Consider the following 15,376-nt stretch of genomic DNA (forward strand, 5'->3'; position numbering starts at 1 on the left):
GCAATGGTTCAGACGTAGCACTGTCGCTTATAGTGAGACTGTTTCAGATTCAAAGCCAACCACGTGTTTTTAGTAAAACCTGTCTTGACTTCATATCCAAACCATTAGGCAGGTAACTCAGTGGTTAAGGAACTGGCTTGGCAATATGTAACCCTGGGTTTGAATCCCACTCAGGCTACTTATCTGTGTCCTTGACCAAAACCCTGTTAGTGTAACTTAAAATGTGTAATCTGGTGGTGTTGATATTCTGACACGTGTGTAGTAGAGTGTTAATGCTACTTAGTTTTAGCCATGTTAATATTTCCAACACTTTCAATGATTAAATGATGTGTTGATTTAACAGTGAAAAGATTGGACTCAACACTTTTCTTGTGTTAACTTTAACAATGTGTGAATTTAACACTGCAGACTTTGCTGTGTGCTGTTATAGCAGTACCAAAAATTAGTACTTTTCAGGGTTGATAAAAGACCGTTTAATTTAAGTTGTGTGCACTCTCTCTCACTCATACACACACGCACACTATCTCTGATCTCGTGTCCACATACTTTTTGTCTCTGCAGTCTGTGGATGTCTGGACCTGCTCACTGTATGTCTCAGGGCTGCTTCCTGAACCAGCAGCGATGCCCGACATAAAACCTCCACTACTATGTGACTACCCTTCCACCTCATCTGCCACGTCATCCGTCAGCCTTCCCACTGGCTGCCCTTCCCCTCTCAACTTCTTTGTAAATATGGAGCCCTGCATTGCTAGCCTCCCCCTGTCTCCTGACTTCTTGTCCTCCTTTCCTCCACACAGATCCAGTATACCTTGCTACCCTGGGCTCCAGGACCCCCACTTTCCACTCATGGCAAGATGTAACAGCAGCACTCTGCTTACCAATCTTGGACTGAGGTCCTGCTCCAGGGGACATGGTCACGCTGGGGTCAGGGCAGGACAAGTCTCATCCTCCTCTATCCAACTTGGAAAGAATACCAGTAGACCTTATAGGAGTATGGAGAACCTCTACTGGAACAATGTAGGTGACTCTGGCACATGTGCATTCAGTGCAGCCCCTTACAGAAGTGTGGACAGTGAGTTTATTTTGCAGTATACCACTACTAGCCACTGGTATGATGGGCCTCAGGATGGGCCTGTGGTTGGGACCCAAGTAATGATTCCCAATCAAGAGAGTCAAGCATTCTGCACTCGGAAAGCGCTGACCAGGAAGGACCTTACATCGCTCCCTCAGTGGCTGTTCCCTGGCGGCGTGGATGAATGGGATGCCCGCAAGGGCCTAAGGGAGAGGCTGCGCCTACAGAGTGCAAGGTCAGGGGTTGAGCCTCTTAGGCCACTCCCACTTCGGGCTCAAGTGACTCCTGGTGCTGTACCTGTCAAAAGAGAGGATATCCCTCATGTGACTTCAGGAGTTGGGGCGAGACCGCTGTGCGCACTGCGGCTTACCAGTCATGAAGAGATCAAGCAGGAGGTACTGAGGCGTTTGCAGCTCAGACGGCAGAACAGTAGCCCGAACCTGCCTCTGCACAGCTCCCCAGTCAGCCCCGAAGTAGTTAAGACATCCAGTACAACAGAAAATATCACAGGCAACAGAAGCCAACCAGAATCTGTATGTGAACACCGCAGACACCCAGTGGGCCGATTACACATTCCAACCTTTGAGGAGTTTAAGAGGATGAGGCAGAAGGAGGGGGAACACAGCCAGAAGTCTGCAGTGGACTCTGTGGTATGTGAAAACTGGCTGGAGGAAATAGTTGGATTGGAAAGGCAAATTCTTCCATCATCTAGTGTGGCAGTGGAGGAAGGATGTTTGGAAAAGACACCAAGGCAAGAAGCCAGAGCAAACAGGACAGGCAGTGACACAGCAGCATCAAGTAGTGATGGCCTGCAGACTGTCAGCTCCTCAGAGACCCTTCTCTTTAACAGCACGAGCAGTAACAGCACTACAACCACCCCCTCCATCACCAGCGCATACTCTCCAATCTGTACAAGCCCTTCTCCTCGCTCACCCCTGCAGCCGCTGGCCAGCTTGACCCCAGAGAACACTTCTGCTGCAGTAGTGGAAGAAGAGAGCAGCAAATGTAGAAGGAGCAGTCTGGAAGTAGCAGGACCAGTTCCCTTCCCTTCCAGCAAAGAAAAGTGGGATCATCCCTCCAGTTGTTGCCCTGCACTCCTTCTGGATGGGACAGACCTGTCCAGTTATGGAGCTAAGCTCTACAAGATGAAGGACGGCTTGATTGGATCTGCACTGGACCTCATCAAGAAAAGGTTAGTATGCCTTTAAGAATATTTATACTTTAAGTCGTGATTTTCTTAAAATAGTTTTTAAGATGTGACTTATATACTGAAAAATGACATAACTAGAGCTAAATTTTCATAGAAATTATCTGTGGAATTGAAGTTCATCACCCATTTCATTTATTTATGAATATTTATCAGGTTTTCAAAATTTTTAGTGCTTTTATGATGCATTAAATGTGCCTAAAACTTTTGCACAGTACTGTTTATGTTATATTACATAAGCACAACATTGTTGCTTTTGGCATTGAACTGCTGTATCAAAGTTTGCAAACTAATCCGTGTTTATGGTCTTTTTCATTTGGTGAGTTACACAGTGAGAGCAGTCATACATTTTGAGTTATTGTCTACACAGAGTCCAGATGTACAGGAAAAGTTCCTGTCTGTTATTATGAAGCAGCTTCAGGTGTACAAACACAAGTTTTGTTTTTTCACTGTTTTTGAGGTAAATTTTCCGTTGACTGACATGCAATAAGCACATTGTGTTTTGATGCATATCAGCACTGTGACAGTGAAATTAGATTCTCTGAGCTGCGCCGACGCTCACAGTAGAGGTGTAATGCTGATGTGTGTTTAGTTGTGTGAGCTTTGCTTGGTGTGTTTGAATCCTATCAGTTTAATCGTGTGCTTTTTGTGTTATAGATTGATCAAAGTCATTGTGATCACAGCTGTTGTACATGACAGCTGAGCATGTGTGTGTGTGTGCAAGCAAGCACGTGCGTGCGTGTGTTTGCTTCTGCAGACCAGACTGTGGGTGGGATGCAGCAGGGAACATGACAAACTGCCAGTCAGGACTGGCACCATCCCAGCAGACTTGCTTTTGGTCCGTGTCGGATGATTTGGCCCGTCTGTTGGTTCAATATAAACATGTCTCAGTGTGACGAAGGACAAACAAAAAGCAGCATCTGCAGCATCATTGGTGTCCAGGCCTCTGTGCAGTGTAAATATCACAGCTACTTGATCAGTCTGTCCAACCTTCCTCCCACTTCTACATATTACTTGTAAGCATGCTGTGCTGACTGTTTGGTCTGTTTCAATGAATGAGCTGTGTAAAAGAAGCAGATTAATCAAAAGCAAAAGTTACACATGCCATATTTTGTGGAGTATAAATTGCACTGGGTTATATGTAAGTCTCACCTATCAAAAATTGTATCTTGAAGAGGAATATATATACATGCATGTATGTGTGTATGTGTGTGTGTATATATACATACATATTCTATTTCTACCTCATTTTCTTATTTTATTGTACTGTTACAAGTATTATTATTATTGCTTATCCTTGCACACGCTGTTTGATGAACATTTTCCTCTACTTGCCCCCATCTTGTGTGTTTTTTAAGAGCTGACGTAACGTGAATTTCTCCTCTGTGAGATCAATAAAGTTTATCTTACCTTATCTTATCTACTACCCCTCCCAGAGACTCCAAAAAGGTCGGGTACTCTGCACTGCCGCTCGGCCCATAGGCCAAGACAACAGTGAGAGACCTGTCCCCAACCCGAAGGCAAAGCGACGTGACCCTCTTGTTCACTGCGGTGAACTCCAACACATGGCGACTGAGCTGGGGAGCAATGAGCAATGCTACCCCCGCCCGCCACCTCTCCCCATGGGCAACATCAGAAAAGTGGAGCCCCCAGCCCCTGTCCAGGAGTTGGGTACCAGAGCCCAAGCTGTGCGTGGAGGTGAGCCCGACTATCTATAGTCGGTACCTCTCAACCTCCCTCACAAGCTCAGGCTCCTTCCCCCCTAGCAAGGTGACATTCCGCGTCCCGACAGGCAGAGGCTGTGAGCATGGACCGGGCCACCGGACCACCCGCCCTCGACCTCCACCCAGTCCTCTCTGCACCCGAACCCCCCATGGCCCCTTCTACAGGTGGTGAACCCACAGGAGGGCAGGCCCACGTCGCTCTTTCGGGCTAGGCCCAGCCAGGCCCCGTGGGCTAAGGCTCGACCACCAGGCACTCGCGCGTGAGCCCCAACCCCAGGCCTGGCTCCAGGGTGGGGCCCTGGCTCCGCCGTACCGGGCGACGTCTCGGTCCTTGATATTATACTGGTCATGGGAGCTTCTGAACTGCCCTTAGTCTGACCCATCCCCTAGGACCTGTTTGCCATGGGAGACCCTACCAGGGGCACGAAGCCTCCGACAACATAGCTCCTAGGATCATCCGGGTAAGTAAACTCCCCCACCATGATAAGGTGGCAGTTCAAGGGGGATATATATATATATATATATATATATATATATATATATATATATATATATATATACAAGGTCTGTTAGAAAAGTATCCGACCTTTTTATTTTTTTCAAAAACCATATGGATTTGAATCACGTGTGATTGCATCAGCCAAGCTTGAACCTTCGTGCGCATGCGTGAGTTTTTTCATGCCTGTCGGTTGCGTCATTTGCCTGTGAGCAGGCTTTGTGTGAGCACTGGTCCACCCCGCTCGTCGTTTTCTTATTGCGAATAAATGTCTGAATGATTTGGAGCTTTGCTGCATCAATTTTTTTCCAGAAACTGTGAGAGACCTCCAGGTGGACACCATTCGGAAAATTAATATGGCTTTCAGGGACGATTTCATGGGGATTACACAGATTAAGGAGTGATTCAGATGGTTTAAAGACCGCCCACAGCTGCGGAGCCATGATGAAGCCTCACAGGACATGTCCAGCTCATGCTCAATTTCTCGGATAATCACACGACTGAAAAGCAACCGGAAGCCGCCTGAAAGCCATCTCAAAGCCGTCCTGTGATACCAACACGGAGGTGGTTTTGTGCCGCGTCATGAACGGCACGGTGGCGCGTCCCTCCGCTTTTCTTTCCATGAAAAAAACTCCTGTAACAGTGGAATGTGCCGAAAAAGTGCTGATGTCCATGCCTTCTGCCTTTTTGTGAAAGTCAGACGACGTCCCGGATCAACAAAGCCTTCATGTTGGAAATGATCTGGTTGTTTCAGCGGGGTTTGAGCCTGTCGATCGGTGCTCGGAGCGCGGTGCGCTCTCAGCAGCTGTGGGTGGTCTTTAAACCGTCTGGATCACTCCTTAATCTGTGTAATCCCCATAAAATTGTCCCTGAATGCCATATTAATTTTCCGAACGGTGTCCACCTGGAGGTCTCTCACAGTTTCTGGAAAAAAATTGATGCAGCAAAGCTCCAAATCGTTCAGACATTTATTCGCAATAAAAAAACAACGAGAGGGGTGGACCAGTACTCACACAAAGCCTGCTCACAGGCGAATGACGCAACCGACAGACGTGAAAAAACTCACGCATGTGCACGAAGGTTCAAGCTTGGCTGATGCAATCACACGTGATTCAAATCCATATGGTTTTTGAAAAAAATAAAAAGGTCGGATACTTTTCTAACAGACCTCACACACACACACACACACACACACACACACACACACACACACATATATATATATATATATATATATATATATATATATATATATATACACAGTGGTCCCTCGTTTATCGCGGGAGTTACGTTCTAAAAATAACCTGCGATAAGCGAAATCCGCAAAGTAGTCAGCGCTATTTTTTGCAATTATTATAGATGGTTTAAGGCTGTAAAACCCCCTCACTACACACTTTATACACTTTTCTCAAACAGGCATTAACATTTTCTCACTTTTCTCTCCTGTGTAAACACTCTCTTTTTTCTTCTGGGCGAGAAGATTATAAACAGACACACGCAGAACTCTCCCTTCGCTCACTGCCTCCGGAGGTATGGATGCGGGACCCACAAAGAATCCAAGTCCTCTCTCGGTGGCCACGGAGCTCTGCGGCTGCGGTCAACATCCACATCAAAACAGCGAGCGTAGTCTCTGGACCTGTTGCCAGATTTGGCGCAGCTCCGCACAGCAGACAGGAGGGCGGTGTGAGTGGCCCGCTGCTGCGTTTACCGAGCCTGCAGACTCAGTAAGCGCATCGGAGGCAGCGAGAGCAATCACGGTGATGCCGACCGTTGCCACGACCGGCCCGCCTGATAAAGACGCAGAACACAATGCGCTGTTTAAAAAAAAAAGCATGCAAAATTGCACTAAAAAAAAAAATCAGTGAAACTGCGAGGCCGCGAAAGGTGAACCGCATTATAGCGACGGACCACTGTGTGTGTGTGTGTATATATATATATATATATATATATATATATATACGAGGTCTATTAGAAAAGTATCCGACCTTATTATTTTTTTCAAAAACCATATGGATTTGAATCACGTGTGATTACATCAGACGTGCTTGAACCCTCGTGGGCATGCAAGAGTTTTTTCACGCCTGTCGGTTACGTCATTCGCCTGTGGGCAGTCTTTGAGTGAGGAGTCGCCCACCCTCTCGTCGATTTTTTCATTGTTTAGGAATGGCTCAGAGACTACTGCTTTGTTTGATCAAATTTTTTTCAAAACTGTAAGGCACAACTGAGTGGACACCATTCGATAAATTCAGCTGGTTTTCGGTAAAAATTTTAACGGCTGATGAGAGATTTTGGTCTGGTAGTGTTGCTTTAAGGAGGGCCCACGGCGCCTGACGGCGATCTGCGCTTCGAGGTGGCAGCGTCTCGCCGTTTCAAGTTGAAAACTTCCACATTTCAGGCTCTGTTGACCCAGGAAGTTGTCAGAGAACAGAGAACTTTCAGAAGAAGTCGGCATGAGGAGTTTATTCGGACATTCCATTGTTAACGGACATTTTGTAATGAAAGAACGTGCGGGCAGAGTCGCATGTCGGGCTGGACCCGACTGCGGGGGCTCGCAACAGGAAAAACACCTCCATCGGAAACCTTAACGGGCAAGTTGGAACATGCCCAAGCTGTTAAACAATTTCTTAGTTACTCACTTGTTGAAAGCCATCAAAAGCCGCCTGAATTTTACAAATGGTTTTCAACACGGAGGTGTTTTTCCTGTCGCGGCGCATGTCTTTCATTAAAAAATGTCCTTAAACAGTGGAATGTCCACATAAAGTCCTCATGCCGGCCTCTTCTGAATCTTCTCTGTTCTCTCACGACGTCCTGGGTGAATTAAGCCTTAAATTAGGATGTTTTCAGGTCAAAACAGGCCGACGACGGCACCTGGAAGCGCTGCAGGACGTCCCGCTCTGTGGGAAGTCCTTACACCGACAGAAACACCCCATAATCTCTCATCAGCCGTTAAACTTTTCACCGAAAACCATCTTAATTTCTCGAATAGTATCCACTCGGATATTCCTCACAGATCCAGAAAAAATTTTGATAAAGCAACGTGCGCCGTCTGGAGCAGCGTGTGAAACAAAGGAATTCAGCCAAGAGGGCGGGACCACATCTCACTCAAGGCCTGCCTACAGGGAAATGACGTCACCGACACGCGTGAAAAAACTCACGCATGCGCACGAGGGTTCAAGCATGATTGGTGTAATCGCATGTCATTCAAATCCATATAGTTAAAAAATAAATAAAAGGGTTGGTTTATTGTCTAATAGACCTCGTATATACACTCAACAAAAATATAAACGCAACACTTTTGGTTTTGCTCCCATTTTGTATGAGATGAACTCAAAGATCTAAAACTTTTTCCACATACACAATATCACCATTTCCCTCAAATATTGTTCACAAACCAGTCTAAATCTGTGATAGTGAGCACTTCTCCTTTGCTGAGATAATCCATCCCACCTCACAGGTGTGCCATATCAAGATGCTGATTAGACACCATGATTAGTGCACAGGTGTGCCTTAGACTGCCCACAATAAAAGGCCACTCTGAAAGGTGCAGTTTTGTTTTATTGGGGGGGGAATACCAGTCAGTATCTGGTGTGACCACCATTTGCCTCATGCAGTGCAAAACATCTCCTTCGCATAGAGTTGATCAGGTTGTCAGTTGTGGCCTGTGGAATGTTGGTACACTCCTCTTCAATGGTTGTGCGAAGTTGCTGGATATTGGCAGGAACTGGTACACGCTGGCGTATACGCCGGTCCAGAGCATCCCAAACATGCTCAATGGGCAGTGTGAACAGTGTGAACCGAGATTCATCCGTGAAGAGAACACCTCTCCAACGTGCCAAACGCCAGCGAATGTGAGCATTTGCCCACTCAAGTCGGTTACGATGAACTGGAGTCAGGTCGAGACCCCGATGAGGACGACGAGCATGCAGATGAGCTTCCCTGAGACGGTTTCTGACAGTTTGTGCAGAAATTCTTTGGTTATGCAAACCGATTGTTTCAGCAGCTGTCCGAGTGGCTGGTCTCAGACGATCTTGGAGGTGAACATGCTGGATGTGGAGGTCCTGGGCTGGTGTGGTTACACATGGTCTGCGGTTGTGAGGCTGGTTGGATGTACTGCCAAATTCTTTGAAACGCCTTTGGAGACAGCTTATGGTAGAGAAATGAACATTCAATACACGAGCAACAGCTCTGGTTGACATTCCTGCTGTCAGCATGCCAATTGCACGCTCCCTCAAATCTTGCGACATCTGTGGCATTGTGCTGTGTGATAAAACTGCACCTTTCAGAGTGGCCTTTTATTGTGGGCAGTCTAAGGCACACCTGTGCACTAATCATGGTGTCTAATCAGCATCTTGATATGGCACACCTGTGAGGTGGGATGGATTATCTCAGCAAAGGAGAAGTGCTCACTATCACAGATTTAGAGTGATTTGTGAACAATATTTGAGGGAAATGGTGATATTGTGTATGGGGAAAAAGTTTTAGATCTTTGAGTTCATCTCATACAAAATGGGAGCAAAACCAAAAGTGTTGCGTTTATATTTTTGTTGAGTACGAGGTCTGTTAGAAAAGTAACGGACCTTTTTATTTTATGCAAAAAATATATGGATTTGATTCATATGTTTTTACGTCAGCCAAGCTTGAACCTTCGTGCACATGCGTGAGTTTTTCACGCCTGTCAGTTGCGTCATTCACCTGTGGGCAGGAATTGAGTGAGCACTGGTCCACCCCTCTTGTCGGATTTTTATTGTCAGGGAAATGGCGGAATGATTTGGGCTTTGCTCCATCAGAATGTTTTCAGAAACTGTTTGACACAGGCAGCTGGAAACCATTCGGAAAATTAATTTGGCTTTCGGTGAAAATTTTTTGGGCTTCACAGAGATTAAGGAGTGTTACTACCGCTTTAAGGATGGCCCACAATGGCGCACCACGCTCCGAGCCGCGATCGACAGGCAGAAACCACCATTTCATTTCTAAACGGATGGCTGTATGGCTCCAGGACCACCGTGTGCAATTTCTCTGGTTATCACAAGAGCTGGACATCAGCCATTTTCCGGCAGATTTCACTTTTAACAAGAGATTTTGTCATGGAAAGCCGCGCGGAGGCTTTGCGCGTCATGAGTGTCAGAGGACACGTTGGGACACATTTCCCTGACAATAAAAATCCGACAAGGGGGGTGGACCAGTGCTCACTCAAAGCCTGCCCATAGGTGAATGACGCAACCGACAGGCGTGAAAAACTCACGCATGTGCACGAAGGTTCAAGCTTGGCTGACGTAAAAACATATGAATCAAATCCATATATTTTTTGCATAAAATAAAAAGGTCCATTACTTTTCTAACAGACCTCATATATATATATATATATATATATATATATATATATATATATATATATATATATATATATATATACTGTATGTGTGTGTGTGTATTCTGTGCCTCGAAGCTTCGTTTAACGTTGTAGTACATATGCCAGGCCTGTATGTGGCGCTGCAATGTCCACAGGAAAAAAAAAACAGAAGAAGACTGGAGCATAACAGCTAATGAAATTAGCAACGATAGCTACCGCTTTCCAGCGTGACACAGAGTAAACTAAAGCCTTTTAAGAGATAGATGGTCCACGCCGATCATCTGAAATAGACTTACTGTGCATTTAAAGCGATGCAGTGTGTTTGTCTAGTTTTAAAAAACACACGGTCTGCTCTACGTGGGGAGGGACGGTGGCCGGCTGCTCTCTGCACGGTGCTCAGACCGGGCGAGTCACAGCTCTGGCCCCGGCTATATTGACAAATAGCAGAAGTCCACTCTTTGATGACTCACACTGTTTGACTTTTTAATTTTTTGCTTTTTGGACAACACACAACACTTCACAAACACGGTGACTTAAATAAAATAATAATTAAAAAAACTGACTGCGAGGCTGCATGTTCAACCTCCAGCTGAAATGCATCTGCTGAATTGCAGAGAAAGAGGGGGGAAAAAAATCACACAGGGACCCAGTCCATCAACCTTAAAAAAAAAAAAAAAAAAAAAAACTTAAAAATGGTTACAAGTTGGAGAAAACAAAACAGAAAGCCACATCCCATCACCATTTCAGCAAAATGCCAATACTTCAGCGCAGTGACATTGTGCCATTGCTTAAGGAGAGCCCTGGACTATCGATGTTGTTTAAAAACGCAAAAGTACTTTTTATCCTATTACTCGATTAATCGCCAGAATAATCGATAGAATACTCGATTACTAAAATAATTGATAGCTGCAGCCCTACTTCTCATTGATCTACTGTTTGGCCCCGATCTTTGATTTCCTGTTTATTATACTGCAGTCACTGGTTGAATGATCTGTTTGTTATGCTTTTGCCATGTGGTGAGTTCCGTTCCAGTTGATCTCTTTTCAGTTCTTTTATTTGTTTCACAGTTGGATTCTTTGTTCTTTTCATGTTGGTATTTTCACACCCACCTGTAACTCTACTCTCTTGTTTCCTGTCTTCCCTCGTCTTCGTCCAATCACGCCCTCTTCCTGAATGTTCTTCGCACCTGTCTCACATCGCAGCCTGATTACCTTCTGTATATTTATGCCTCGTGTGTCTTAGAGCTCACTGCCAGTTCATTGTGCCTGTTGCCTTGTGTGACAGCCCTTCTTCCAGCCGGGAGCAACTAGGGGATTAAGGACCTTGCCTAAGGGCCCCTAGTGATTTTCCAGTCAGGCTGGGATTTGAACCAAGGATCCTCTGGTCTCAAGCCCAACAGCTTAACCACTACACCATCACCTTGTACTTTGACTCTCAGTGTTATTGAACCTTGCTCATTTTTTGGACTTTGCCTCTGCCTCACGCTTATCTGCCACTTCCTCATTACTGTCAAACTGTGTACAGAACCCCTGACTTTTTGATTACTCCTCTGCCTGTGAGTCTGCATACGTATGTGTCTGACTGCCTTCTCTGCCACGCCTCCTCAGTTCATGACAAGGAGTATATGTGGAACTCACTTTTTAACATTTTGATTAGGAAGTAATGGGTAGACATGATATCAAAGAAGGGCAGATGACAGTAGATTTTGCCAAAAGGATGGCAATGGCTGTGGTGAATATGTACCTATTTTGAGAAACAGGATGATTGCAGGGTGACATATAAGAGTGGAGGAAGGTGCACACAGGTGGACTACATTCTTTGTAGGTAGGGTGACAAGATGTCCCACTTTGTGCTGCAAATTGAGATAGTTTCCGGCGTTGTTATTGACAGTCAGGCTTCAGTTTCGAAATGTGGCACAATGTGGGACATCTGGTCACCCTATTTGTTGGAGATACAACCCAAACAAAACTGGAGACTGTAAGGTGGTGGTATGGGAGAGTGTAGTTAGACAGCATCAGATGGTGGTTGGTATGATGACTTTAGAGGTGAAGAAGAGAAAGAGAGTGAGAACTCAATGAAGGATCAGATGGTGAAAGCTGAAGTAGGAAGACATTCGTGTGGAATTCAGAGAGGAGGTGAGACAGGCACTGGATGGAGGGGAAATAGTTTTGGACAACTGGAAAAGTACTGCAGATGTGGTGAGGGAGACAGCTAGGAAGGTACTGGGTGTGACATCTGGACAGCGGAAGAAAATCAGGACACTTGGTGGTGGAACAAAGATGTTCAGGAAACCATAAGGAGAAAGAGGTTCACAAAAATATTGTGATGGTCAGAGAGATAAAGAAAGCAGGAGTACAAGGAGTTGTGGCATAAGGTGAAAAGAGAAGTGGTAAAGTTAAGAAAAAAGACTTACTATCAGGACTCCTGGTAGCTTGACACAGGAAACAGAAGGAGACCCATGCAGACTCACAGACATGGTTGATTGGCTGTGTATGTGGATAAGAACATGGATTATAAAATAGTAGACAATATGACAACTGTGATTGATAACTTATTAGAATGTATAACTATTGAAATATGTGAAGAAAAAAGCAAAAATGTATTAGTCAGCTGTATATATAGAGCACCAGGATCTAGTATTGAAACATTCACTGACTGTATGGGAAAAATGTTCTCAAAAACTAATCAAAAAACTGTGTTCATTTGTGGTGACTTAAATATTGATCTGCTCAATCCAAATAAGCATAAAATAACAGATGAATTTATCAGTATAATGTACAGTATGAGTTTATATCCAAAAATCACCAGGCCAAGCAGAATTACATCCCATAGTGCTACCTTAATTGATAATATATTCAGCAATGATATTGAGAATAACACTGTGAGTGGATTATTAATCAATGACATTAGTGATCATCTACCAGTTTTCATCGTTTATAATAGAAACCATCGGCGGAATCAGCCAGAGGAGAAAATAAAATACAGGCGAGTGCGGACAGAGGAAAACATGAACACACTAAAGAAGGATTTACAGGAGCAAAACTGGGAAAAGGTATACAGTGAAAGTGATGTTGATAGTGCATATGAAACTTTTTTACAAATATTTACATCATTATATGATAAAAACTGTCCAATTAAACAAGACTACAGAAAACAAAAAATCCAAGCTCGACCATGGATGACGAAAGGGTTACGAAATGCATGTAATAAGAAAAATACACTGTATAGAGAATTCATAAAACTAAAGACTAAAGAGGCAGAAAATAGATATAAGAAATACAAAAATAGATTAACTAATATTATACGGGTATGTAGGAAGGAATATTATAGTAACATATTATATAATAACAAAAACAATATTAAAGGAATATGGGATATATTAAATAGCATTATCAAAAATGGTAATAAAAAACAGAGTTACCCTCAGTATTTCATTGATAATAATGTCAAGAAGGAAAATAAGGATGAGGTAGTCAACGGTTTTTAATAATTTTTTTGTAAATATTGGACCAAGCTTGGCAGAAAAAATTCCCGATTCCCAACCTGAGGATTGGGATAATAATCTCATAGAAAGAAATCCCTGTTCAATGTTCCTCACAGCAGTGGATGGAAATGAAATTATAGACATTGTGAATAATTGTAAATATAAAACATCTACCGATTTAAATGAAATTGATATGGTGGTGGTAAAACAGGTCATTGAATGGATTGTAGAACCATTAACATACATCTGTAACTTATCATTTCAAACCGGTAAATTTCCCAATCAAATGAAAATAGCTAAGGTTGTGCCGCTGTATAAGACTGGGGATAGACACCACTTCACAAATTATAGACCTGTTTCTTTGCTTCCACAATTTTCCAAATTATTAGAAAAGTTATTCAATAATAGATTAGACAAATTCATAAATAAACATAAATTACTTACTGATAGTCAATATGGATTCAGAGCACATAGTTCAACATCACTTGCATTAATAGAATCAGTTGAGGAGATTACAAACGCCATAGACCACAAATTACATTCAGTTGGAATATTTATAGACCTTAAAAAGGCTTTTGATACAATTAATCATGACATATTAATCAATAAACTTGAACAGTATGGGATTAGGGGGTTGGTGTTGCACTGGGTGAGAAGCTACTTAAGTAACAGAAAACAGTTTGTGAAGTTGGGGGAATATACATCATCATGCTTGGACAATGCTTGTGGCGTCCCACAGGGGTCAGTATTGGGTCCAAAACTGTTTCTAATTTATATAAATGATATTGTCAATGTTTCCAAAATATTAAAATTAGTATTATTTGCAGATGACACAAGCATTTTTTGTTCAGGGGGGGATTTGCAGGAGTTACTGAGGAGGATCAGTATAGAAATGGGAAAATTGAAAATATGGTTTGACAGAAATAAATTATTATTAAACTTAAGTAAAACAAAATACATGTTATTTGGCTATTGTAATACAGACATACAGGTTCAGTTACAAGTCGAGGGGGTCGATATTGAAAGGGTACATGAAAATAAGTTTCTGGGGGTGATAATAGATGATAAGATAAACTGGAAGACTCATATAAAACATATACAAAGTAAACTGTCAAGAAGCATTTCAGTTCTAAACAAAGCGAAACATATTCTGGACCACAACTCACTCCGCATTCTTTACTGCTCACTGGTTTTACCATATTTACAGTACTGTGCAGAGGTATGGGGTAATACTTATAAAGGTACAACACAATCACTATCAGTAATGCAGAAAAGAGCTATAAGAATTATTCATAATACTGGCTATAGAGATCATACAAATCCACTATTTTTACAATCCAAATTCTTAAAATTCACAGACTTGGTTCATTTTCAAACAGTACAAATTGTGTATAAAGCAATAAACAATTTACTTCCAGCAAATATTAAAAATATGTTTTTTAACAGATCAGGGGATTACAGTCTGAGGGGGAAATTTAATTTAAAGCATCAGTGGGCACGAACAACATTAAAAGGTTTCTGTATTTCTGTCTGTGGGGTGAGGATGTGGAACAGATTGGGAGTGGGGCTCAAGCAATGTCCAAGCATGAACCAGTTCAAACAGCGGTACAAAAATATGGTTTTTTCTGGGTATAGGGAGGAGGAAGGGTAATGAGGGTTAGGGTGTTTTTGTTTTTTGCTTCGGCTTGTAAATATATAGTATTTTGTATGTAAGTAGGTATGTGTAGGTGTATATTTATGTTTGTGTATATATATGTGTATATATGTATATGTGTATGTATGTTGATGTGTATATGTATGTGTATGTGTATATATATGTATATATATATATATATTGATATCGGTTTAGGTGTGTAGGAATTTATGTGTATATGTGGCAAAGGGTATTACTGGTTGTGGGGAAGAAGGGGTAGGGATAAATAAGCTGATGCTTCACCCTACCCCTTTTCGGACATGTTGGGTACACAGTAGGAACTTTTTTTGTTGTTGTCTTTACTGATCTATCTTGTAATTGTTGTTGTTGTATCAAATGTTCGAAATAAA

General features: G+C 42.9%; 1 protein-coding gene across 3 annotated transcripts in view; it reads left to right on the forward strand.

The window, feature by feature from the left end:
• si:dkey-91i10.2 (uncharacterized protein LOC555224 homolog) overlaps positions 1–15,376 on the forward strand; it is a 181,628-nt gene that overhangs the window by 80,592 nt on the left and 85,660 nt on the right. For all 3 annotated transcript variants that reach the window (XM_034185894.1, XM_034185893.1, XM_034185895.1), the window contains exon 3: positions 562–2,264. In XM_034185894.1, the coding sequence (XP_034041785.1) occupies positions 622–2,264 (1,643 nt within the window). In that variant the 5' untranslated portion in view covers positions 562–621. The remainder of the gene's footprint in view (positions 1–561; positions 2,265–15,376) is intronic.

The sequence above is a fragment of the Thalassophryne amazonica genome, chromosome 14 (genome assembly GCF_902500255.1).
Source record: "Thalassophryne amazonica chromosome 14, fThaAma1.1, whole genome shotgun sequence".
Taxonomy (NCBI): domain Eukaryota; kingdom Metazoa; phylum Chordata; class Actinopteri; order Batrachoidiformes; family Batrachoididae; genus Thalassophryne; species Thalassophryne amazonica.